The sequence below is a fragment of the Scardinius erythrophthalmus genome (genome assembly GCF_964197995.2).
Source record: "Scardinius erythrophthalmus genome assembly, chromosome: 19".
Lineage (NCBI taxonomy): Eukaryota > Metazoa > Chordata > Actinopteri > Cypriniformes > Leuciscidae > Scardinius > Scardinius erythrophthalmus.
Genome location: NC_138239.1, coordinates 10,340,926 through 10,366,295, shown reverse-complemented (window position 1 = coordinate 10,366,295; position 25,370 = coordinate 10,340,926). Strand labels below are relative to the sequence as shown.

Below are 25,370 nucleotides of genomic sequence, written 5' to 3'. Positions count from 1 at the left end.
ATTTTCACTAACTATATTAACTACGACTTAGGCCTATATACATAAGTATATATATATATATATATATATATATATATATATATATATATATATATATATATATATATATATATATATATATTATTTTTATTTATTTTTAAATATAGGCCTATATATACAGTAGCTCAACTGGATAAACCTGCTCAAAATCAGCCCAAGTTCACCGTAGTAGCTAGTCTACTGCTAGAATGCTTGACTGACTCAGCTAGGCTCGTTTCTTGAGTTACGTAAGTGGACTGCTGGCTATCCTACTTTCGTTTTTGGGTCTAGTTTCGTTTCTCTGTAAGCGCTAGCCGTAAAAATGCGATTCTTGAATTCTTCCAGCCTATATAGGCTACTGCAATATCTAACACCGTTCACAATGCTAAGGAGAGCAATGTTTCGCTGTGGAGAGCTGTGTTCGCGTGTATTTGCGGTGGAGCTTGATTTGCGCGCTGAACCTCTTTATTTCACACTGAGCTCAAGCCCACAGGTTCTCCATCATGATTATCAACGGCTCTTTGGAGATTGTGGGAAGCTCTTCTCGCTACATGTTCAAAGTGAGAACAGAATTGAGAAAGCGCAAACGCACGCCCAAATAAAACACAAGCTGTCTTCAACACTCTCGCGAGATTGCGATGTTTTTGAAGCGTCTTCGTTTATTCCGGACGACGAAAATAGCGTCGTTAAAGGCTTTTTTATACGAGACAAATCCACTACAACACTTTCAGAGGACTTATTAAACACATTGCGGCAGAGTGAAACAGTATGTGTGTTTTCATACAAGCGCGAGGGTCAGTACTGCTGGCAGGAGCTGTGGTCACCTATCAGTCCAGTGAAGGAGTCAGTGAGACAGTACATCACACCTGCTACAGCAGCAGAGCATCACCCATCCACACTGAACATCAGGAACTCCGATGTCTTCTACAGTATGGATGAAGCCTATAAGGTTCTTCAGGAGGTACAGTTGGATTTTGAAACATTTTGGGACCAGATTGTACTTTAGGCTAAGTAAATATATGCTACTACTACTACTACTACTACTACTACTACTACTAGGCTACTACTAAGTAATAATAATAATTATTATGAATAATAATAATAATAATAATTATAATAATATATATATATATATATACACACACACACACACACACACACACACATATACACACACACACACATATATATATAGCAGTAAATCAGCATAATAGAATTATTTCTAAAGGATCATGTGACACTGAAGACTGGAGTAATGACTGCTGAAGCTTTGCCATCACAGCAAAACATTACATTTAAAAAAGCATTTATTTAAAAAATATATATATTTCACAATATAAATGTTTACTTTCTACTGTTTTTTTGATCAAATAAATGTAGTATAGCATATAAAATACTTCTTTCAATAAAATCAAAATAAATAAATAAATATACCAACCCCAAAATTCTGAACAGCAGTATGTTTATAAATGTATGTGTGTATACATATAAATACAGCTGCAGTTATAGCTGTCTAAATGATTTTACTTTGATGCTGAAATGAAAGTATACTTGATTACCTGATCTAAAGGAACAATGAACAATGGGTGATTATTTAACCAATGCAGTTCAGTACTCTAACCACAGTGTAGCTTGGGGTAAAACATTGCATCCTCCTCTGCCCATCCCAGTGCACTGACATTATCCCGGAGTCAAAGGAAGTGTTGAAGCTCGTAGACGACCAGCTGGAGACAAGCAGTGGTGATGGATATCCTGTCATTGTGATCGAGGGACTGGATGCTACAGGTTAACAATGAGCCTTTGACAAATATTTTGTTCTGCTTATTAATACCAGTCAGAAAGTAATATCATCTAAAAATTCATAGCTGTCAATATGATTCAAATCATGCTTAAACAAGTAGTTTGCACTCAAAAATTTTGTTGACTCCTCTCCATACCTTTCCCTGATTCCCCCTATAGGTAAAACTACTCTCACAGAAGCCCTGCGGGAGTCTCTGAATGCCACTCTGCTGAAATCTCCTCCCCAGTGCCTGACTTCTTTCAGACAGCGCTTTGACTCAGAACCACCCCTCATCCGCAGGGCCTTTTACGCTCTGGGGAACTACATCACTGCAGCCCACATCGGAAAAGAGTCCTTAAGGGCTCCTGTCATAGTGGACAGGTAGAGATATGTGCGCCACAAATACACTCACACGATTCAGCTGATGTTTGGGCAGCACTGGGATGTCGCTCAAACGTAAATATTTATTTGAGGATATTTTAAATATATATCAGGTAAAATCATTTATTTTTGTAATCAGAGCTGTATTTATCTGGCATAAAAAATGAGGATATCACATCATATTGAATTTTACTTGGATGAAATTGAGGCTGTGAGGAATAGACGTGTAAACCTCACTCCCCTGGCCTCAAGAGGCGTGCTAGCGGTTAACACTAGCTGGTGCAGTCATTAGCATCCTTGTTAGCGCACCAGCCTCCCATGCCGATGACCAGGTTTCAAATCCCGCACTGGGGTGCGTTTCCCCAAGCTAACTATGGTTGCAAGTTCCGTAGTTACCAATAGAGTTCAATGGAACTTGTGACCATAGTTGGCGATGCTTTCGGGAAATGCACCCTGGAGTGGGGAGAGTAGGACCGGTTAGATTTGGGGCCGTGACCGTGATAGGAGTGAGGTTTAGGGAGTGTAATGTAGGCCAGTAAAGGTCCTTTCACACTGGACGCGATTTTGACGCACAAATAATTTGCGCGATGGTTTTATTTTTTGATCAGCTGTTTGTGTAATGAGTGCTTCCACACCGAATGTGAATGTGCTGCGGCGAACAAACGCCTTTTATTTTTTTCGCTTTGATGTCGATTTTTTTTTTACTTTTGCGGCGACAGAAAAGGCTTCAGCCAATCACATACTACAAGGACAATGATTTGAAAGACAATGTGTGGCGTAGCATTGCCAACCAACTCGGTTATCTCGACTGTGAGTATGTTGTGTGATAGTTTTAGTCGTTGTATAGTCCTGTGCTGTGTAGGCTAGCAGGCTAAACTACATTTGGGATAAAAAGCTAACACTATTATAGTCAAAGATAAAGACAGAGACCGTATTTAAATTTACATGTACTATTTAGGGCTGCTTTTAGTATACTATACATTCTTTGTGTGATGTCTACAGTTTCTAGTTGAATGATTTTAACTTGTTACTTCGTGTGTTACATGTAATGTGTATTGACATTACAAAACGCACTGTTTAGTTGAAGACGCAAAAAAACTGGAAAAACCTCAGGGACACCTATGTGAGAAAAAGGAGAGAGGAAAAGGAAACTAAAGTGGACATTAGCGTACTCCCCTTCAGGCTCGTCTTCACTGGATGATGATGATGAAGTGCCCATGTTTTCTCAGCTGTCGGCGCGAAAGTTTTGGAATGTTGAAGCTCTGAACTTCACAGAATTCGCAAATTCACGTCGCGGCTGATGTGAATGGTTTTGACACAAACTATTCGCACGTGAACTATTCGCTTTTTCGTTGCGCGTCTGGTGTGAAAGGGCCTTAAGAGCTGTGCGTGTAAGAGCCAGTAACCCCACCAACTGCGGAACGGCTGCGTGTCGGCTCCGTGCTCCGCTGTCCTTCAATACCCACCAGGTCCGGATTTGTTGCGGAACGGCTGCGGCCATGACTAACAGCTGAAGTCTGGAGGACCCATGAGATCTCGCGAATTCACGTATGATCGCGCGATACAAGTGCTGAATTGCTGCGGAGCTCTCTGGCATCCGGCAAAAATAGAAGCTCTGCGTATCTGCTCCGGAGGGCTGCGGATCACCAGAGTCGGAACGCAGCCGTTCCGCAGTCAGTGAAAATACACACATTGACTTTAATGGAAACCTATTGACTCCGCCGCCGTTCCGGAGCGGATCCACAGCCGTTCCGCAGTTGGTGGAAATTAGGGGTAAGAGCTGTGTGTGCTTTAGTGTCCTTGTTAGCGTGCCCGCCTCCCACGCCGGATTGAATCCTGCTCGGAGTGGGTCAAGTAGGACCTGTTACATTTGGTGCCGTGACCCGGGTGGGAGTGAGGTTGAGTGGGGGGGTGAGTGTAACGTAGGCCAGTAAGAGCTGTGTGTGTAAACCCCACTCCCCTGGCCTCAAGAGGCGCACTAGTGACTGAACCTGGTGTAAGGCTAAAAAAACCACATGTATGCCCCTTTTAAGTTATTTCCTTTTCCCGGCAATGATATAGATAACCTCTAAACAAATTTTTTATTTTTTTTTTGGTCTCCTTTAGGTATTGGCACAGCACAGCAGCGTATGCCATTGCCACAGCAGTCAGTGGGAGGGTTGAAAACCTCCCTAGGCTGGACTCAGAGCTCTACCAGTGGCCAGGAGACCTGCTTCAACCAAACCTGGTGCTGCTTCTCACTGTCAATCCAGAAGAAAGACTGAGAAGACTCAGAGACAGAGGACAGGACAAGACCGTTGAGGAGGCTGAGCTAGAGCTTAATCAGCTCTTTCGACTTAAGTAGGGCAACTTATTGAAGTCTTTTATCTTTTAAGATCACTTGCTTACTGTATGTGATAACCCTTAACGTTTTCAGATGTTGTGCATCTCTATATTGGATGTACTGATTACTCTAAAGCAGGGATAGACAACTCCGGTCCTGGAGGGCCACTGTCCTGCAGAGTTTAGCTCCAATCCTAATTAAACACACCTGAACAAGGCAATCAGTGTTTTCAGGATTACTAAATAGATACAGGCAGGTGAGTTTTTATCAGGGCTGAAGCTAAACTCTGCAGGACAGTGGCCCTCCAGGACCGGAGTTGTCTATCCCTGCTCTAAAGTAAATGTCAATACCTATTTCTTGGGCATTTCCAGCTAATAGTGCCAATTGTGAGAGAAAATGTGGCTTTTCTTAAATGAAGCATTTTACTTGTGAAAAAAGTAACAACTTAATGTGAAACAACATTAATAATTCATAATATAATTTATCCTTAAAACATGTTTGTGCCAACCCCATTCAAAATGTTTTAGGGTTGAATATAATGTGTAAAGAAGACTTGATAAAGAAGACTTGATAAATACTTTTTTTACCATGTGGTCAAAGAATTTATATCACCCCCTCATGATTTCAGAAACATCTAACCATTATTGTAATGTTGGATCATAACCATAAACCATAAAATGTAGAAACAATGACAAATTTAGCATTTTCTCTGGAAATGCATAAATCATTTTAGATAAAAAAATAGTAAGTTTGGGGTCAGTATTTATTTATTAAGAAATTAATACTTTTATTAAGCAAGGATGCATTTAATGGATCAAAAGTAACAACAAAGACTTTTATTTTTCTATATAAAAAAATAAAATAAAAAGTTTATTCATCAAAGAATCCTGAACAAATCTATTTATGGTAGCCAAGTTTTTAAGATTTTCATCCAAACAATATCAAGTTTATTCAGAAAAACTATAAGCAAAACAGCTTTGGTGCACTTATGACAAATTGCTCTTTTTTTCAGAGTGGAGGAAGCTTACAAGAGAATCCAGAATCCCGCCTGCATTATCGTGGATGCAAGCCCCTCTCCACAAGAAGTGCTGCAACAAGTGCAGCATTTAATTAGGAACAAATGCCACTTGTAAACACCCGGCTCCCTATCCGACGGGGCAAGAAGCCCTGCAATCCCTCCGAAACCACTAGATGGTAGTGCAGTGTTACGATTCCATCCTCACTCAACTAAACCCACTGTAAGAGCCCCAGTCAGCTGAGCCTGTTGATTGAAAGGGAGGCTGGTGGCTAACTGCCAGCATATATTTCAGGGCTCGTATCTGGACATGTCACAACATATTCCCCTTCCCACAGAGCTTCAGTGATGACACGAGAGGGAAAGTTATTGCGGGTGCCGTAGCTGGATGTCAGCTCTCATACGCAGGGTCACAGCGTCCACTTTCCTCACTCTGACTTATTCCCAGTGAAACACAGGAACTCAGCTAAAGAGGTTTGAGAATTCATCAATCACTTCAATTAGATTTAAACACAAGAACTCATTGTTGGTCAGCTCGGCATTCACTCCTATAGGAGATGGAATCAATGGACCTTATGGAGGTATTAAAAGCAATAGATCTGGTCCAGGCAATTTAAACTTGCTTTGATTTGTTGCTGTTGCTTTTGGACCCAGACTCTGATCATTAATTAAGAGTGATATGCTAGGACAAAAACGTACATGTATAACTCAGTTTTTAAGTTCCAGTGTGTTTATTGTACTGAAATAATCAGCTAAGAATAAATTTTAATATAATACACATCTTTGTTTTTTTGTTTTTAAAGAAAGTTCACCTAAAAATTCAAATTCTGTCCAAAAAAAAAAAGACAAAACAATGATTTTAAATTTTTTAATCAATTGATTTTGGTGATTGCTCTGAAATCTCATAAATTGTTTGTAAACACATCGTGCCAAGTTTTGACAGAGATTGCGATTAAATATCAATATCTGTCAAAACTTGGCACGATGTGTTTTAAAACAATTTATGAGATTTCAGAGCAATCACCAAAATAAATAATTAAATAAATGAAAATAAAAAACACCACAATAGTCCATGCTATATTGCAAGCCAAACAATATTTGTGTGAACAGACTGATTAATTAATCCTATTATTTTTCTTTTTCTTTTTGAAAATTTTTTTTGGCTATTAAATCTCAATCAAACTTGGCACAATGTGTTTACAAACAATTTGAGATTTCAGAGCAATCACCAAAAGACACACACACACACACACACACACACACACACACACACACACACACACACACACACACACACACACACACACACACACACACACCATAAAAGTAGTCCATGCTATATTCCAAGCCAAACAATATATTTGTGTGAACAGACTGATTTATTAAGACTATTATTTTCTTTTTCTTTTTTAATAATTGTTTTAGCTATTTAATCTCAATCTCTGTCAAAACTTGGCACAATCTGTTTACAAATAATTTATGGATTTCAGAGCAATCACCAAAAAAGACACAAAAAACACCATAAAAGTAATCCATGCTATATTCCAAGCCAAACAATATATTTGTGTGAACAGACTGATTTATCATTACTGTTATCTTATTTTTACTTTTGAATTAATTGATTTTTTTAAACTATTACATTTTAATCACTATCAAAACTTGGCACAATGCATTTACACACAATTTATGAGATTTCAGAGCAATCACCAAACCCCCAAACACCATAAAAGTAGTCCATCTACTATATTCCAAGTCAAACAATATTTTTGTTAACAAACTGATTTATTATTATTTATTTCTTTTTTCAACTGAAAATATTCTACCATAGCTATTAAATCTCAATCTCTGTCAAAATGTGGCGCGATGCATTTACAAACCATTTTGGAATCTTAACACAAACACCAATGAGATTTCAAGCTATGGCAGTGGGGAACATTATTAGTGCAAATCAAGTTAAATTTGATAATGACCGAAAGAGTTCTCATTTTTGCATCAAATAATCTTTTAAATATACTTTTGATCTTCAATAATCCACATTTAGCACACACACGCCTTAAGTGCAACGGCATGCATGCAGGCGCCCACCATGCCCTCATGCACTAACAATACAACACTTATCCTATAATTCATTTATATGGCGAGCACTGCATTTACCCAGTGATAGCAAGATTAATTAAAGGTTTTAGTAATTATGAGCTCAGTGAGGATATGGGCCAGGAAAGACAGAGTGACCCGTCTCCCTCACACTGATGCCTCAGCAGTGCGGAGAAGAGACTAGGGTATATTCATATGGCAATTAATGGAGTCCTGTAGATCACTGTCAGACGGCTTTCCACACCACTGCGCAATTACACACTCCCCTTAGCCAATTATTGAATCTCTTGCTATAGATGCAATTATATGTTTATTTTTTAACACACTGCTTATATGCCTGGTGCTGGTTAATATTAATGCCTCACAGGCGTAAAAGGCCAAATTTAAATATGCGGCGTGAGAAATGCACTGGTCAGTGATTTTAATAAACTCGCTCCAGTTAAATTCCTGAGATTTTCTGCTTGGAGACCACAGTGGTCCCCAGTGGTCAGACAGTCGGGTTGATCAATTTTACATCTATTTGCAGTTGCTCTCTGAGGGAATATACAGTGTTTAAGGATTATATGTTCAGTTGCTATGGACAGACGCTCCTACAGCGCAGTCCTTATGAACTAGGGAGGGGGTCAAACATGTGCTCTTACAATATTGGGTGACTTCTACGGTAAGTAGCTTGAGCAGTGTTTTTTGTATTGCCATCCATTACTGACCGTAATAAGTCTTTCTTATCAGGTTTTGTGATAAGATATATTTTTTGAAGCATGTTTTTGTAAAAAAAAATAAAATAAAATACATTACCGTTCAAAAGTTTGGGGATGGTAAGATTGATTTTTTTATGTGTTTGAAAGTGTCTTATGATCATCAAGGTTGCATTTATTTGATTAAAACAGTGAAAACAGTAATATTGTGAAATATTATTACAATTTAAAAATAACTATTTTACTTGAAGGTAATTAAAATGTAATTTATTCCTGTGATGAATTTTCAGCATCATTCCTCCAGTCTTTAGTGTCACATGATCCTTCAGAAATCCTTCTAATATGCCGATTTGCTGCTCAAGAATAATTTATTATTGTTATCCATGTAAAAAAACAACTGTGCTTCTTAATAATTAAAAAAAAAAAACAAAAAAAAAAACATGATACACTTTTTTCAGGATTCTTTGATGTAATAGAAATATTTTGTAACACTGTAAATGTCTTTACTGTCACTTTTAATGAAATGCATTCTGGCTAATATATATATATATATATATATATATATATATATATATATATATATATATATATATATACACACTAACCCCAAACTTTTGAATAGTAGTGTAGTTGTACAATAAAATAAGAGATATGGTCAGATTTGAAGAAGTACAGTTACAACTGAGAAATAAAGTTTTTTAATTGTGAGATATAACGTCAATTTGAGAAATAATGTCAGAATAAAAAAAAATAAGGTCAGAATTTGAGAAATGTTACAATTATGATAAATACACATGTTTTTATGATATGGTACATTGACATAAAAAGTAACAATTGCAAGAAATAAAATCACAAAGTTTTTTTACACTAATGGAAATAAAAAAATGTTTTAATGAATAATTGTTAATATTTTCTTTAGATGTGAAGGATCTATGGATATACCCTTCACTATATTGTAACTTATTAATAAATACATATTATATATAACAGAAAGTAAATTTTAATAAACTTGATATACTTAACAACCTCATATATTCAAAACACTACAAACTACCAATCACGACCTTCATTTTTCATTTCACTTTAAACTATTTATGGATAAGAGACCTTATTTCCAAACACTTTAATTTAAAGCCATTTACAAATGTGGAATCTGATTATAGTAATCAGACATAAAAACAAAGCTGAATGCACTGACCTCTTTAAATAAACATTTGATCATATGTGCTTTTGAAATCTGAAAAATCAGGTCAGAGTGCAGAAGGTCTGTGCAGAGGCAAAAGGTAATCCACCATCCTCCCCAGCAGGCCCCACACAATCTACATCGGCCACTTCAATATTTCATTAGCACAACAAAGAACAAGACAGAGAAAACCCTCTCTGCAATAATTAAAGATCCAGCAGGGATGGAGCCGCACAGCAGTCTGCGGTCCCCCCCGCCTAAGTAATAGATCAAATGAAAGCTGTCCCTATGAACATGAATAATGAGTGAAGTGTGGTGGAGAAGTGGGGGTGGTATAGGATGGTGGGCTGGAGTGGGATCTAGAGACCTGGCACTGACACCCGGGCCCAGAGACACTGCCAACTGCAGGGGGGTGAGGGGGGGCCAGAGGCCTATAGGACCCTATGGAAGAGGTGGCGGGAGGAAGACCAGAGAGGGACTATATGTGTGTTTTATGCATCTATAACTGCAAATATGCCACCAGATGATAAGCAGGTGACTTTAGATCAGGGTTCATGACTTTTTGGAGGTTATGATGGAGATTATGATTTTGTGATTAGTAACGCTTTACAACAAAGTTATATACATTAATGGATATCTTTTTTTCCGCATATCTTGGTTAATGTTGTTTATAAATGTACTCTTGTCCATTGTTAGATCTTGGTAGTTCTTAATAATGCTACAAAACTTAAAATTATTTGGACTGATGATGATTCTGAGAGAAAACGTGATAGTATATGAAAATGCTACGAACGCAACTTTCACTTGCATCTGATTAACAGATCAATCAGATGGGCAGTTTCCCCTGAATGAATCATTGTTTTGAATGAATCATTGGTTCAGTGAATCATTTGACTCAGTTATAAAGATAGGCTGCATCCGAATATGCATATTTCCTTATTATAGTAGGAGAAAACTGTACGTGAAAAGAGTGCAATGTCCGAATTCCAGTATTCATAAAACATTAGACAAATGTAGGCCTACCTCGATAACCTACTATGTCCGGCGAGATTCTGAAGTGCACAACTGATGGACACTTATTGAGCATTATATATCGAATGTAGCATCTGGATTACATGAAGTAATATCCAGATATACGGTAACTGTTGTATTGTATATAATGCAAAATAAACCTCAAAAGTGATTTGATTAAGTATAGTGACAGTGGCCTGGGACAATGATCAGTTGTAGAGTTTAGCACTCATTATACACAAACACTTGACCACGGGATGCTGTGAATGACCAATCAGAATCAAGTATTCCAGAGACCCACTTATAGGGCCCTATTTTAATGATCTAAGCACATGGTCTAAAGCGTACGGCGCAAGTTCACTTAGGGCGTGTCCGAATCCACTTTTGCTAGTTTAACGACGGGAAAAATGGTTGGCGCGCTAGGCGCATGGTCTAAAAGCGTTGTCCCTATTCTCATAATGAGTAATGGGTGTGTTTTGGTATTTACGTGTGTTAAACCCAGAAGCTCATCTCCCATTCCCTTTAAATGCCAGTTGCGCTCGCCCCATGGCAGATTCGCAATTTACATGACGGAATTTGATACGAACGCGTCTCCAGAGCGCAAACGGATCTGCTTGTGCGCGAGGTAAGAGTGCGCAAGCAGACCATCTACGGGACAAGCCGGATTCCACCATATCTTTATGTACACAATAATCATCTTTTACATTGTAGTCCTTTTATTTTAAATATCTGGCATGTTTGTGTGCTGCTGTGCGTCCCTGTGTGTTTAATAAGCAGAGTGTACCCGCCTATAGGCGCACATTACCAATGCGCTCTTCAAATAACAAAAGCCATTGACTTTAGACCAGGTTTCTGTTGGTCAATGGCGCAGTCTATTTCTGTTTCCTCAAAATAGCAACGTGCCAACAATGCGCCTGAACACACCTCGTTTTCAGACCAGCACGTCCATGGGTGCACAAATGGGCGCAAATGCATTTGCTATTTAATCAATGTGGCGCAGGACATGAAAATGATAACTGCATCGGACTGAAACTAGCAAAAAACACTTGGGTCGTGCTTGGCACTGCATTATGCCGGGTGTAAGACAGGGCCCATAGACTTTTTGAATAGCCCTTGTTCATATGAAGAACTGGGCAAATATATATTCTCTTTACATTTATGGGTAGATGCACCCTTAAAGATATACAGAGATGCACAAACAGAAAATGAGCCGAACATCAATGTGCATGTCACATTTTTTTTTTGGAGCATTTCTCGGATAGGATGAAATTGCAATGGGTGTTCCTGACAGCAGACAGAGGAGCTACTCCAGGAATTGTTAAATATTTAAACATGCTGCGAGATCTCATTAAAATCTGTACAAGCGCAGCCCACACCAAAACCCCCATCAGTGTCTAGCACAGTAATTTTGGATACTAGTCATAACTCAGTAAAGTGTGACACAACACTTATTATCTAAAGCTTCCTTGTCATACTAAGAACATCATATATCATCATTTCCAGTGAAATGAGGCAGCCTTTGACAGAGATTCATAAAATCTTGGAGTGATTCGCTCTGCTTGAATTCTGACAGCCGAAGGCGGAAAACAACAAGAAATGGATCGAGGGTAGAAAAAAGTAAGGGAAAAGAAGAGTGCGTGACAGCTTGACTACACGACTAACTCTGTTGAGTAAACACAAAAAGAGGATGGTGAACAAACTTGGGTTCTCCCTAGTGCTCTCTTCTACCAAAATCATGCCAATTAATTCTTTGTATTCTTAGCGTTACTCTATTTTTAACTGAGATGCCCTCTCACTTAAATTGATTTCCTGTGGAGAACTTGAATCTTCCTTGTACGCCATTCAAGATGTTCCCGTCCTTTCTCTTCCCCTTAGGAATAAATCAAAGACCGCGGCTGCCTAGTTGCTGCGCGGCTGTGTATCTTTTTATACTTGAAAATGTTTTATTTTTGTTTCGGTGCCATTAATGGTGGGGCACGCTTTAAACTTCATCAGTGTCAACCGTCGAGATGAAGCACTGTGTCTGTTTATCCCTCTCCCATCTCCTTGTTTATGTATTTATTGAGAACGTGTGCGACGTACCGCTTTGGTTTTCACAAACCCAGTCCCCCAAAATGAATGCAAGGCTGAAAAAAAGCTAAGATCTTGAATTGTGGAATAAATATTTTCTAAACAGCCACTGCTTCAGACATAGATAAAAGTAGAATGACTTCTTTCGCACTTATTTGAGCGTCTGTGGAAAATCGAGTCTATGATGAATGTAGCGCTCCGAAAGAAGGAAGTCCGCTCAGTCGCAGCAGTTTGCTTGATGCAATACTGGAGAGCATATATAATTATCACATACAACAACCAAGACCAAGTTGGATGTGTATACATATTTCATAACTATCATTCTCTGTCTTAAAAAAAAAAAGAAGTTAATCCAAGAATTAACATTTTCATGTCGTTTCAAAACCGTATGATTTTCTTTCTTCTGTGCGTGTAGTTCCCCACCCTCCTCCAATGAATAACTGAAGCCTTTCAGTATCAAAAAGGCATGCAAAAGAACCATAAATGTATTATAAAATCAGTTGGGCGCTATATTTCAAGTCTTCTGAAAGGTTGTTACTTATTGATAATCTCCTGAGCTGTTCAATAAGATGAACCGGATGTTTTTGTTAACAAACCTTTCAGACCAGTTTTGTGAAACATATAAAGCATTTTTTTTTTAAAGATCTGATTGAAAGGATCGGATTCATTCACAAACGGGGCATTACTGCTTCCCTCCTGAAGTAGGAAATGAAAGATTTATCTTTTCATCAAGATTTTCTAATGACTTAAAAGTTGGTCTGCTTTCTCAAACAAAGTTGGTTTCAGGAGAGTTGGAAAATAGCATGTCCACGTATGGACAAACTGATCTCACGGGAAAACATAACTATGTCACGAGGTGGCGATTTTGTATGAACTCGTTTGAAGTGAATTGTTACAAAAATGTTCGATTATTAGAAATAATTAAGCATGAAAGGTCTGCCACTAACCATAACCAAACATAGCCGTCACTGGGGCGTAAGCAGATCATACGAAAACATACAAATTAAATGGTACAAATTCATACGAATTAGCCACCAATTTGGCAAACGTAAAAAACTGCCATGAGATTGTGTTGGTATGGCCCACTTTTATGATACTTTATTGGTTTTGTGTTTTCCTTTTTAGCCATTTTAAAGCATAATTCTAATTCATAGCAATTGTATATAAAATTTAGTTTTCCTACTCCATTGTGTCACCTTATTGTTATGGGCTGTTGAAGGGTGTTTGAGAGGAAGCCCTGAGGTGGGAGGAAGAGATGAGTGAAATCCTCACTCCTTATCCAGAATAAGCTTCATGAATCCCTTTACACCCATTTAGTTTTCTTACTGTGCGATTCTTCTGACTATGACCCAGACATCTCCCTACTTTAGAGTTCTTTCACTCCTCCTCGTAAAATATGGAGCTTATGGCCGTTCATCTCTATAATCATCCGTGTGCGTGCTTGGCGGGCGGCTCCAAGACAAGCTAACAAGAACTCGGGCACCACGCCAGCTTCCTATAGCTCAGTTCAAAAAGTCCCCACTTTTTCAAAAGGTAACAGTATTGAATGTCCCTTTGAGGTTGAAAGCCTTCACGAAGTGCAGAATTTGAATTGCTATCATTCCTAAATATGGTTTTAAATAGAGCATGTTGTCACAAAGAATAATGCATGCAGTTCACACAGCGAACTGTGGCTTAAATATAAAGCTTAATCAACAAGTTAAATGCTCTGAAAACCTTGAAAGCCTTCGTAGCTTGAGGTGGGATTTCTTTAAACAACTAACTGAACCACGCAGACATACTGCAGTAAGAAAATTGCCTGTCCAAGCTGAGTTGATGTAAAATTCAATATCCATATCATAAAGTCATATCTTTACTTGAACACCACAGTAGTACATTGATTTTGGAGTTTTTTCTTCCTGAAAAAAGAATACTGATGACTCATAGTGCTATAGGGAATAAATATGTTGTATTTTTTAAAGTCATTTACACATTAAATTACATTAAATATAAATTATTATAGTGCATGTAATAAATATTTAATATATATACATTGTATTTTGTAATGCATCAGGGGAGTTTCCTCCGAGGAGGCAAGGGTGTCTCCTCAGAAAAACTGGATTAGAAAATAATCGATATTACAAAAATAAAACAATGCAAATATTACAAAATGTGAGATTAAAAAGTGTAAATGTCACTTGTTTTTCTAAAGTAACACTGTCCAGCAGCGACACCCGCATGTAAAGTTACAGCGGTAGGCTTGCCTCCCCTGAGCCCATTGACTTTTAACAGACCCCCCAAAGCATGTGGTGAGTTTGATGAGGGATAATTGAGAATGAATGGGGGGAAGTCACGTGAGAGGAGGCAATGCCTCCATCGTGCTATGATTGGATATGATTGGTTCGTGCGGTAAATCCCACCTCTTGTTTTTGTGCGCGTTCTCGAATCGGCCTGAATGAAGATAATGATAGCGTTAATGGCAAGACTAATTAGACTAGTTATAATCTGTCCCAGCCAAATTCACGATTTAAGTCGAGAAGGGATCGTGCTTTTGCAGCTTTCGGTCCTAGGCTATGGAATACCCTCCCCCTTATCCTTGAGATCCCTGTCCTCTTTACATGAGTTTAAATTTAAGCTAAAGTTTTATCGTTTTGACCAGGCATTTCACTAAATCTCAATTATGGTTTTATTACATTATGGGCCCTATCTTGCACCCAGCGCAATTGACTTTGTACACCGACGCATGTATCATTCCTATTTTGCACCCGCGCAAAGCGGACTTTTCCCTCCACAGATGCACGTCGGTAAGTTAGGAAATACACTTGCGCTCCCCAGGGCGGTTCAGCGCAAAGAGGAGGCGTGTTCCGGCGCCAACGTTCCTTCATGCTATTTTGCAGGTTTAGAAAACAATTGTGCCACTAACCAGGAAAAAATAGTTTAAAGTCAGTGGCGCGTTGCGCATGTTATTCATATGCTATTTTAAGGGCGCATGCTTGGCCATAATCAATGTAGCGTGTGCATAACGCGCATACACTTTGATTCTCTCATCTACACAGAAGCAGCAGTTTTCATTTTTGCAAATCATACATTATTACGATAGATAGATAGATAGATAGATAGATAGATAGATAGATAGATAGATAGATAGATAGATAGATAGATAGATAGATAGATAGATAGATAGATAGATAGATAGATAGATAGATAGATAGATAGATAGATAGATAGATAGATAGATAGATAGATAGACAATTTATTATAAAAGCATACATCAAGCTCACACATTTACCCAAATTATCATACGCCTGTTTAACCGAAGTTCATTTGGGTGGGTTTCTCCATTTCAATGTAACTTCTCTCTTTTACGGCCGTGACGAGAGTGTTGCTCTCCTTGGCTGTGAACCGCTCCTGGCGCGCGCCTGGCAAATCCGCCATTACAATAGCAATCCGCCATGGAAAAAGCGCGTCTGCTCTTAAAGGGAATGTGAGATGACGCTCTGATTGGTTTATTTCACGTTACGTTTATTTTGCTCCTTCTTTCATGTTTCCTGGATTTTTTTCCTTGTAAAGCACAGTGGTCAACTTCTGTTGTGTTTATTTGTGCTATATAAAGGAAATGAAATGAAATAGTTAAAAAGCAAAGAAACAACTCAGCCACTTAGATATAACTGCTTTATGTCACGTCAAAATCAAACTTGAAATGGCCTGAAAACATGATGACTGTCCTTGTGAGCAAGCAGCCCAAGCTGAACATTAGTTTACAAATAATATACTGTATATTGTTTAAATTGTTAATAAATAGAACATTACATTGTTAGCGTAAAAATACAAAATAGAATTGTATTTGGTCTCCTTTTTTAATGTAATATTTATTTAACCAGAAAAATTAAGTGTAAAGGCCAGTTCACAAGGACAGAAACTATAAAGATAATGATAAAGATATGGTTCTAAAATCGTTCTCAATGTTAAAGAATGACAGATTTCCCACTACAGCTGTAACCATAACAGCACAGAGAAACAATATCTTTGGAGCTGATGGACCATAAAAACATTGGCAGCCAATCAGAATCCATCCTGCTGTAACGAGCTCAAGAATTTAAAGTGATAGACAAGCATGCTTAGAATAAACAGAACGATATCGCCTGCTGGTGTGGACATTAATGTAGTTATCGTGGTAACACTTTACAAAAAGGTTCATTAGTTAACATTAATTAATGTATTAACTAACATGAACTAACAATGAGCAATATATTACAGTATTTATTCATCTTTGTAAATGTTAGTTAATAAAAAACAGCTTTTCATTGTTTGTTCATGTTAGTTCACAGCATTAACTAGTGTTAAATAATGTAAAAATGTTAATAATGTATTAGTAAATGTTGAAATTAATATTAACTAAGATTAATAAAAGCATTGTTCATTTTTAGTTCATGTTAACTAAAGTAGTTAACTAATGTTAACTAATGAACCTTATTGTAAAGTGTTATCGGTATTGTTAGTTATATTTATATTTATATTTTATGGCATCTTAAATTTTATTTGGCAGCGTTGCACATTTCCTGAAAAGCCTACACAAGCTCTAGGAGTAAACATATGAGGTAGGCTTAAGTCAAAAAACATGAAGTGCCCTTTTGAGTGCTCCAAGATACAATGTTAAGACCACAATTAAGGGCCATTCACATGAGTTTGAACAGTTTTTTACATATGCATCAGATGCATTAGACCTGTCTGACACAAGCAGCATGAGTGCCAGTTTGAATCAGGCAAAAAGTAGTCGAAGTAGGTCTGATGGTCTAGTGGACATCTCAAGGACAGTCCGACCTGTGCAAAATATAATCATATATGGTGCAACATAATAAATACAGAGAGAGTGTCAGTATGCTCAGTCACACTCACTGTCTGTCACAACATCGCTTGCCCAGGGACTGTGACACGGCACTCAGCACCACAGACACAAACCCGTGAGCTCGTGAAAGTGCCAGCAGGGGCACTGCACCTGATAGCCAGAGGATTTATAACCAGCAGACTGAGAAATAAAGAGAGAGAGAGAGAGAGAGAGAGAGAGAGAGAGAGAGAGAGAGAGAGAGAGAGAGAGAGAGAGAGAGAGAGAGAGAGAGAGAGAGAGAGAAAGGGATGGGTAGAGGGAATAGAGAGCATGTGTGAGGGGAGATTGCTGCAGGCATTTCTCAGTCTGACCTTCAGTGTCCCGTCCCAGTCGAGCTCTCTAAATGAGTCTCTACACCACCGGCGGCCAGGCAGCCATCCAGCCGCGAGGCAGGGGACAACACATTTTGTCCACGCATTCACAGTGGTGATATGTCCAATTTTCACCCAATCCCCTGAAGAGTATGTTCTCAACAGATGCACTAAATGTATTTCAATGAATAGAGCACAACAGCAGGGTTCTCCATAGAGAAAACACTAACATATAAACCTTTTAATACAGACCAAACAAACAAAGATTGTTATGGTATAAGTATTTGAAGAATATTCACTACTAAAAAAACAAGTTTAATAGCCAAATTGCCAGTAACTACAGTACCCATAATCCTGATGAGAGGATAAGCCAATCAGAGAAGTTGCTGTTACCATGGAAACAAGAACCACATCAAAAGAGCTCAGCAGCAATTGCAAATGGTGTAATTCACAAAGTCAGTTATATATCAAGTCAGTCACTTATGTTTGTACATGGATCAATGATGTGACTTTTTTGGGGCTGAAATTGAATTGATGGAGTTATTTAAAAATTAGTACCGTTAAATCGCTTAAAATTAATCACATCTAACATAAATGTTTTTGTTTATAGCCTATAATATATGTGTATATTTATTATTATATTTATATACATTTTTAATATGTATGCATATATGTGTGTGTGTATATGTACACACACACACACACACACACACACACACACACACACACACACACACACACACGCACACATATAATATACATATATAAACAAAAACTTTTCTCTCAAATTCGATTAATTGCGATTAATCGATTGACAGCACTATTAAAAATACACATTCAAATTAGAATTTATACAAAAATTCTATTCTTTCTCTTCATTGATAAACTTTTTCACTTTTCTGAATTAAAATAATTTTATTTATATATCTACAAAAGACATAAATTATACAAATAAATTATAAAAAATTATAAAATATTGCCAAATTTTCTATTTTAAAAAATAAGCATCAAAGCTGTTTTTATTATTTTACAATATTTTAGTAAGTATTAATATTTAAGCTGCCAAAGACAAGTTGAGTTGAGAATCACCAACGCATTCTCATCCTTGGGCGTCATATACTGACGCTTTTGACATTTTGTCGACATCGAACGCACATGGCACTCTTTAGTGTCAATATGACATGCACAGAGCTTTGTTCGGTTATGGGTGGGTTTAGGTCTGGTGTAGGGTTAGGGTTAGACCGCTAGGAGGCGCCTTCTGGCCCATTTCTATCTGCGTCTCATATTGACGCTAAAGGGTGACATGTGCGTTCGATGTCGAAATGTCAAAAGCGTCAATATATGACGCCCTAGGATGAGAACGGGCTGGAATCACAGGTATAACTAAAATTCGGGAATCCATTTTGAATCCAGTTGAATTTAATTGACTATTTTAGTACTTTTAATTGAGGGTTACACCACCTGACATTTGAGTCATTAAATAAAAAATTCATCTCTGAGCTGGTTGGTTTGTTTAAAGCATAGAACTCCCTACATAGAAAATAAATGGGAAAAACACTTTAAAAAATTTGCCTGCGAGCAAAACCAATCAGAAATGATCCTGAAACCCGTGCTGTGGTGGGCCTTTCCTGTTTGATACAGTTCGGGCCGCTACATAGGTTCATAGATGAATAGTGAATGATTCAATGATTCACCCCTGATACCAGTAGAGCTGCAATGTCTGTGCTGGAGTAATATCTCCTATAGGAGATGCTCATAAAACACAACCGTGATACCAGAATGTTTTACAACCACAGGGTCTCCACCGAGTCTGCATGGCCCTGCATACAGAAACCAGATAAGATAATGCGTCTGTGTTTGCGTGTGTGCGTAATGCACATGATGGGCATTTATGAGAGACCGTGGCTGATCTCTTTCTTTCATAGGGCATTCATAACGAAGCATGCGGATGTGCGGTTGTCTGCGAATACTTACAGAGGGTGGTCAGAGTTTACAGTGTTATCAGAAGGGGGCATTATTCAGTCTGCTGCTGGCAGCACATTGCTGTAATTGGCCGAAAGGGATGGGCGTCCCGATGGGTTCACATGGGGGCTTGATGCTCCTCGTCTTTCAGCTGCTCCTGTTACACCCTGATGTGCTGAGACGACCGTGCTGCGGCCCGTCTGTCAGTCCTGTGGTCAGACACAGACATCCTCACCGCTTCACTTTCCAGCTTCGATGTCCTGGGCCGAATGTCCTCTGTGACCATGAGATGGGGCGGCAGTACACTCCAGTTATTAAAAATAAAGAGCTCAGTGCCGGCTCAAGCTGTCAAGATCAATGATCAAATAGTTTTGTCATAACAGAAGGTTATTAATTCAATTTTCACGGATTATTTGATTAATTAGGAAAGATGCTGTTTTGCTATTCAGTGTATCCTGCAGAAATTAAGAAGGACTGATGAGTGAAAAAAATAAGCAGTTACAAGATTAGAACAATGCTCATACATTTTTATAAGTCCTTAACCCTAAACAAAGTATTTAAGGAATAATTTGCCCAAAAGGAGAGGAATATAGTGGTCAATCATTCATTCATGCACAAAGAAGTCCTTTAAAACAGTAATAGAATCCTTTATACAAATTCTACAAATATTTGGTAACACTTTAGAATACTGTTCCTTCAATAATGAATAACTACACAGGAACAAATGAGTAATGCATTAGTAACACTCTAGTAACTACTATTAACTAACAAGAAACTCTGATTAACGAATTAGTAAGTAATAGCGCTCAGTCGGATGTGGTAGTTCACTATTAGCTAATCAATAACTACTATTTTTCATACCTCACTGAAGACTATAAGAACTACTATATACAGGTTAATAAATATTTATAATGCACAATGTTTAATATAAGGTAATGGTAGCCCATTAGTAATGAATCAAGTGTTACTACATCCTTCTAAAGGAACTACTAATAATTTGGATCAGTATTCTAAAGTGAAAAACATGATAACAACCTAATATTGACCAAGTCATTGTAAGCTTTTAAGGCTTTTGTAAGGTTTTGGATAGTAATGAATCAAGTGTTACTACATCTTTCTAAAGGAACTACTAATTATTTGGATCAGTATTCTAAAGTGAAGATCATGGGAACACACTAGTAATTACTAAAGTGTTACCAAATCCATTGGAAGGAATTGCTATTCAAAATCTTACAAAAATCTCAAAAGCTTACAATGACTTCAGGCAATATTAGGTATTATCATGTTTTTCACTTTAGAATACTGATCCAAATAATTAGTAGTTCCTTTAGAATGATGTAGTAATACTTGAGTCATTACTATTATAAATGATGCATTATTCATGTTAATTATGAACCTGTAGATAGTAGTTCTCTGGGAGGTATGAAAAAAATAGTAGTTATTGATTAGCTAATAGTGAACTACTACATTCATCTGAGCGCTATTACTGACTAATTTGTTAATCAGAGTTTCTTGTTAGTTAATAGTAGTTACTAATGTTAATAATTTGTTACTCGTTTGTTCCTGTGTAATTATCCATTAATGAAGGAACAGTATTCTAAAGTGTTACCAAATATTTTAATGATTTAAATATAAATAGGAAGCTATTTAATGGCCCAAAATTGGTCATAATTCAAATATCCGTCCTTCGGATGAGACGGTAAACCGAGGTCCTGACTCTCTGTGGTCATTAAAAATCCCAGGATGTCCTTTGAAAAAGAGTGGGGGCATAACCCCGGCATCCTGGCCAAATTTGCCCCTTGGCCTCTGTCCATCATAATCATCCTAATATACTGACTGGCTTCATTGCTCTGTCTCCTCTCCACCAGTAAGCTGGTGTGTGGTGGGCGTATTGGCTACAGTGCACAGATCCAGTCTGAATGATTTCTTCATGAATCAGACCGGTATGGTTCTCAAATTCAACTCACTGAATCAATGATAGTTGCAGTAGTTAACAGTGTGAGGAGGGTATCAGTCCATTCATCACACAAAGGTATTTCACTTCAGAAGTACGCTCTGTGTGTCACGGAATTAGTTGAACGTGAGACGAGGATACAAATGCAGAGGAAATTTATTGGTAACTTGCAGACAAGGTACAAAACTCAAAAACTCAGATAGCAATCGGGAAGGAAACACCAGGAACAGGTAACTTGGACAACGAACCAGCACAGGACTACAAACACAGGGAGGTTAAATAGGGGAACAAACAAAGGAGGGTAACGAAAAAGACAGGTGGGACAAATTAACCAATAATCAGATAACAAGATGGGAGGGGCTAGACAATAGACAGGAGAGCACATGGCACAAAACAACAAAACACCCATGTGCAGCACAAGACAGGACAGGCATGTGACACTGTGACCTTTAATGATACATTGACATTTTTGGGTCCTTGTGGAAGCTTTTCACTGTTTGAAACATATGTTTTTGGATCAACATGAGGGTGAGTAAACAATGACAATATTTTAATTTATGGCTGAGTTAAAAATCTTCTACTCTCTCCTTAAAACTTGCATCAAGAACTTTTTATTTCTGCTATCACGTCTCTCTCTCCTTTCCCCTCATCGGTCTCTCTGCTTGGCCTTCTTCCTCTCATCTTTCTCTCAGGCCCCTTGCTGTTCTGCCTGCCTTGCCTTTGCCCTGTCAGTGGGGCTGCAGGGATAAACTGTGTGATTAAGCAAGCCCGGCTGTGAACAGAGGAGAGATTGGAGCAGCTGTTCTCATAAAAAATGCAAGCCAATGAGACTCTCTTCCAGCCAGAAATCATCCTGCAGTTTAATGCATTCATTTTTTTTTGCTAGAGAAAGTTGCCCCCAGCCATTTTTACAATGCACTATCGGTGAACATGAAAATGAATCATAACACACACAGATAAAAAGCACAAAAGAGCACATACATTTAGGTTACTAAAGGTTTTAATCTTACTTTAGGTGTTAGGCAAGGGCAAAGGTTTGGGTTTAACAACAGGGTCATTTTAAAATCAATCAAACTTTTAAGACGCATCATGTTTTTACATACACAATGAAAGTACTCGTGAACTACCTTTTGTATACTCAAAAGAAATACTTTATATACTTTAATAGTTTAACGCTTTCATTAAAGTTGCAATTTGCAACCTATTCTACTTAGGTAATGTGACCAAATGAAAAAAAGGAGATATTTATCAAATATAAAAACCCCACACAGAATTGATGTCCGTAGCTCCACGGAAAACTCAACAGATTTCCACATGTAAATCCATTAAAATGTATTTAAATCCATAAATCCATTGCATATGTCTTCAAAAAATGTCTGCGGAAAATGTGCAAAAAGTCAGCAGGTTTCGTCTAGGCCTTTGGCTACAAGATGACAACAATCAAAGCAATAAAGCTTTCAATTTTAGTTTTTTTGGTGAGTAAGCCTTTAGTCCTGTGGTGAAACACATTCAGGACATTCTCTCAATTTTCTGCTGACACTTCAAAAAAGAAGTGAAACAGAGGAAGGGAGCGTAGCCTTTAAAGTGGAGAACCAATGAACTGTACAAGAGGGCAACCTAAACAGGCGGTGTGCAGAACCTCCCGAATCAATCACCATCCACTGCTAACCCCCCCAGGAACTTCATAGTGAGAATATGATCGCTAAAACGGCGGCTATGCACAAGATATAAGCCGCCATGTTACATATTGTCAACACAGGATGCCATTTCTCTCGTACTGTCAAGGGGTTGTAGGGTTTTAAGGGGATTTCCAGACTGGATGGGCAACCTCTGCTTTTCTTCAAGCAGCTGCTGAACACAGGGGTCATGGGAGGAGGAGGAGGAGGAGGTTCTGATGGATTACCGGTTTCACCTTTGAGACGGACTCCATTAGCACACCTCCTCTGCGCATGCAGATAAACACACATGCACGCACCAGAGAGACGTTCAAACTTGGGTTACAAATCAGTTTCTTAGTCTTGTTTCAGGACACGGACAGACATGACCATATGTGTTAGGTGATTTAATGTTACATCAATATAGGAACATCTTGATTCACCAATGTGTCCAAATGCTTTGGGGATGCACAGTTATAGGTCATATATAAAGTACATTTCAAATGGGATGGGACTAGTTTGTCCTGAGAAGAAAATCGGTGTTTCACAGACATACTGTTTTTATTAAAGTCCGTCTCTCAATTATATACTTAATATTGCATTTAGCACACATGATCTTCCATGATGGCTACATAGAGACCACAGACACAACCCTTTATAGTAAAAACTACAGATATCCCAAACTCATCTGAATAAGCAGATGAAGTCACAAATATCCAAACAAATGCTAATAACTGTAACTCAGATGTAGTTCAAAATAAACCAATGTGAACAGTGCAGAAGGAAAAATATAAGGAAGGAAAGAGTAAGGTAAGTAAGCAAGGAACAAAGGAAGAAGTAAGGTACTGTAAGGGAGAGAGGAAAGAAAGAAAAGTAAAGAGGGAAGGAAGGCACAAATGGAAATAAGTAGGTGTCACGGAGTCACCAGATCTGCACACTCCGCCCACTCGTTCACTCTCCCCGGAGTTCTGATACACCACTTCATCATCAACGCATACTATATAAAGACACTTCCCCTTCACTTCATTGTCTGGTCTCATCCTTACCTGATGACGTACAGACTCTTCTACTCACCTGAAGATCACTTACCTGAACTTCATCATAAACGCACACTATATAAAGACACTTCCCCTTCACATTGTCTGGTCTCGTCCTTACCTAACGTACAGACTCCTCTACTCACCTGAAGATCACTTACCTGAACTTCACTCTCGAATCTCTGATCGCCCGTCTTCCGTTTTCTGTCTCCAGTCATCAGTCTGCCGTATCCTGTCCCGTCATCTACAAACAGACATCTATATTATCATCCAGCTAAGTTCATCATCCTGTTCTGATTCTCCACTCACCAGTCTCATCTGCTGTTCCACTCCGTGCCTCTTTTCAATAAACATCTATTTCACTATTTACCTGTCTGCCTCTCTCTGTACTGTGACAGTAGGTAAGAAGGGAGGCAAGGAAGAAAAGAAAGAGGAAAGTAAATGCACAAGTAGGTAGGTAAATAAGGAGAGAAGAATGGGAAGTAGGTAAAGAAGGGATGAAAGAAGAATGGAAACATGTAGGAAAAAAGGAGGTAAGGAAGTGAAATAAATTGGTACTGTCAGGAAGGGAGGAAGGAAAGAAAGGAAGTAAGTCAGTTAAATAGTAGGAAGAGACTAAGGAAAAAATGATGGAAAGAATGAAGAAAGGAAATGACAAAAGAAAGAAGAAAGAAAGGAAGGCAGTGACTAAGGAAGTTAGGAAGAGAGTGACTAAAGGTGCGGACACATTTGCCATTTTTCAAAGAATTTTCGAGGGTAAAATCGAGTCATTTCAATAGGAATCCACAGGATCTAGAATTTCGTTTGAGGGTGAAAGATTTCCCTAATAAGTTTTCGCAATACGTTCAAGTTGGTCACATGGAATTGTTGCATTGACCAACAGAAAGCTGCTTGGTTTGAAAGTGACTTCTGTGTGAATGATGCTTCATACATTGCCACATTATGACCAATAGACAATGGTTCTTTTATTGCCTACGAAACTTTGCAGAAATTTCGCTAATGTGTCCGCACATTAAG

The 25,370-nt window shown here is 38.2% G+C and overlaps 1 protein-coding gene across 3 annotated transcripts; it reads left to right on the top strand.

Annotated features, from left to right (window-relative positions):
- Window positions 1-180: 180 nt before the first annotated feature.
- Window positions 181-24,717, top strand: cmpk2 (cytidine monophosphate (UMP-CMP) kinase 2, mitochondrial). 3 transcript variants are annotated; one of them, XR_014032216.1, is made up of 7 exons: window positions 250-979; window positions 1,689-1,803; window positions 1,978-2,179; window positions 4,286-4,519; window positions 5,515-5,740; window positions 5,856-5,991; window positions 24,568-24,717. XR_014032216.1 is itself a non-coding variant. In XM_081394472.1 (5 exons), the coding sequence occupies exons 1-5, from the start codon at window positions 341-343 to the stop codon at window positions 5,633-5,635; spliced, it is 1,311 nt and encodes a 436-aa protein (XP_081250598.1). In that variant the 5' UTR covers window positions 181-340; the 3' UTR covers window positions 5,636-7,017. The 3 variants fall into 3 exon arrangements, 1 of the variants encoding a protein (XP_081250598.1); XR_014032217.1 differs by lacking the exon at window positions 24,568-24,717 and having other exon boundaries at window positions 5,856-7,017; XM_081394472.1 differs by lacking the exon at window positions 24,568-24,717 and having other exon boundaries at window positions 181-979; window positions 5,515-7,017.
- The last annotated feature ends 653 nt before the right edge of the window (window positions 24,718-25,370 follow it).

Excerpts from the sequence above, each read along its gene's own strand:
- cmpk2 (XM_081394472.1), top strand. The coding sequence starts at position 341 with ATGCGATTCTTGAATTCTTCCAGCCTATATAGGCTACTGCAATATCTA. Across the intron at positions 980-1,688 it reads CCTATAAGGTTCTTCAGGAG|TGCACTGACATTATCCCGGA; the intron begins GTACAGTTGGAT and ends TGCCCATCCCAG. Across the intron at positions 2,180-4,285 it reads GCTCCTGTCATAGTGGACAG|GTATTGGCACAGCACAGCAG; the intron begins GTAGAGATATGT and ends GGTCTCCTTTAG.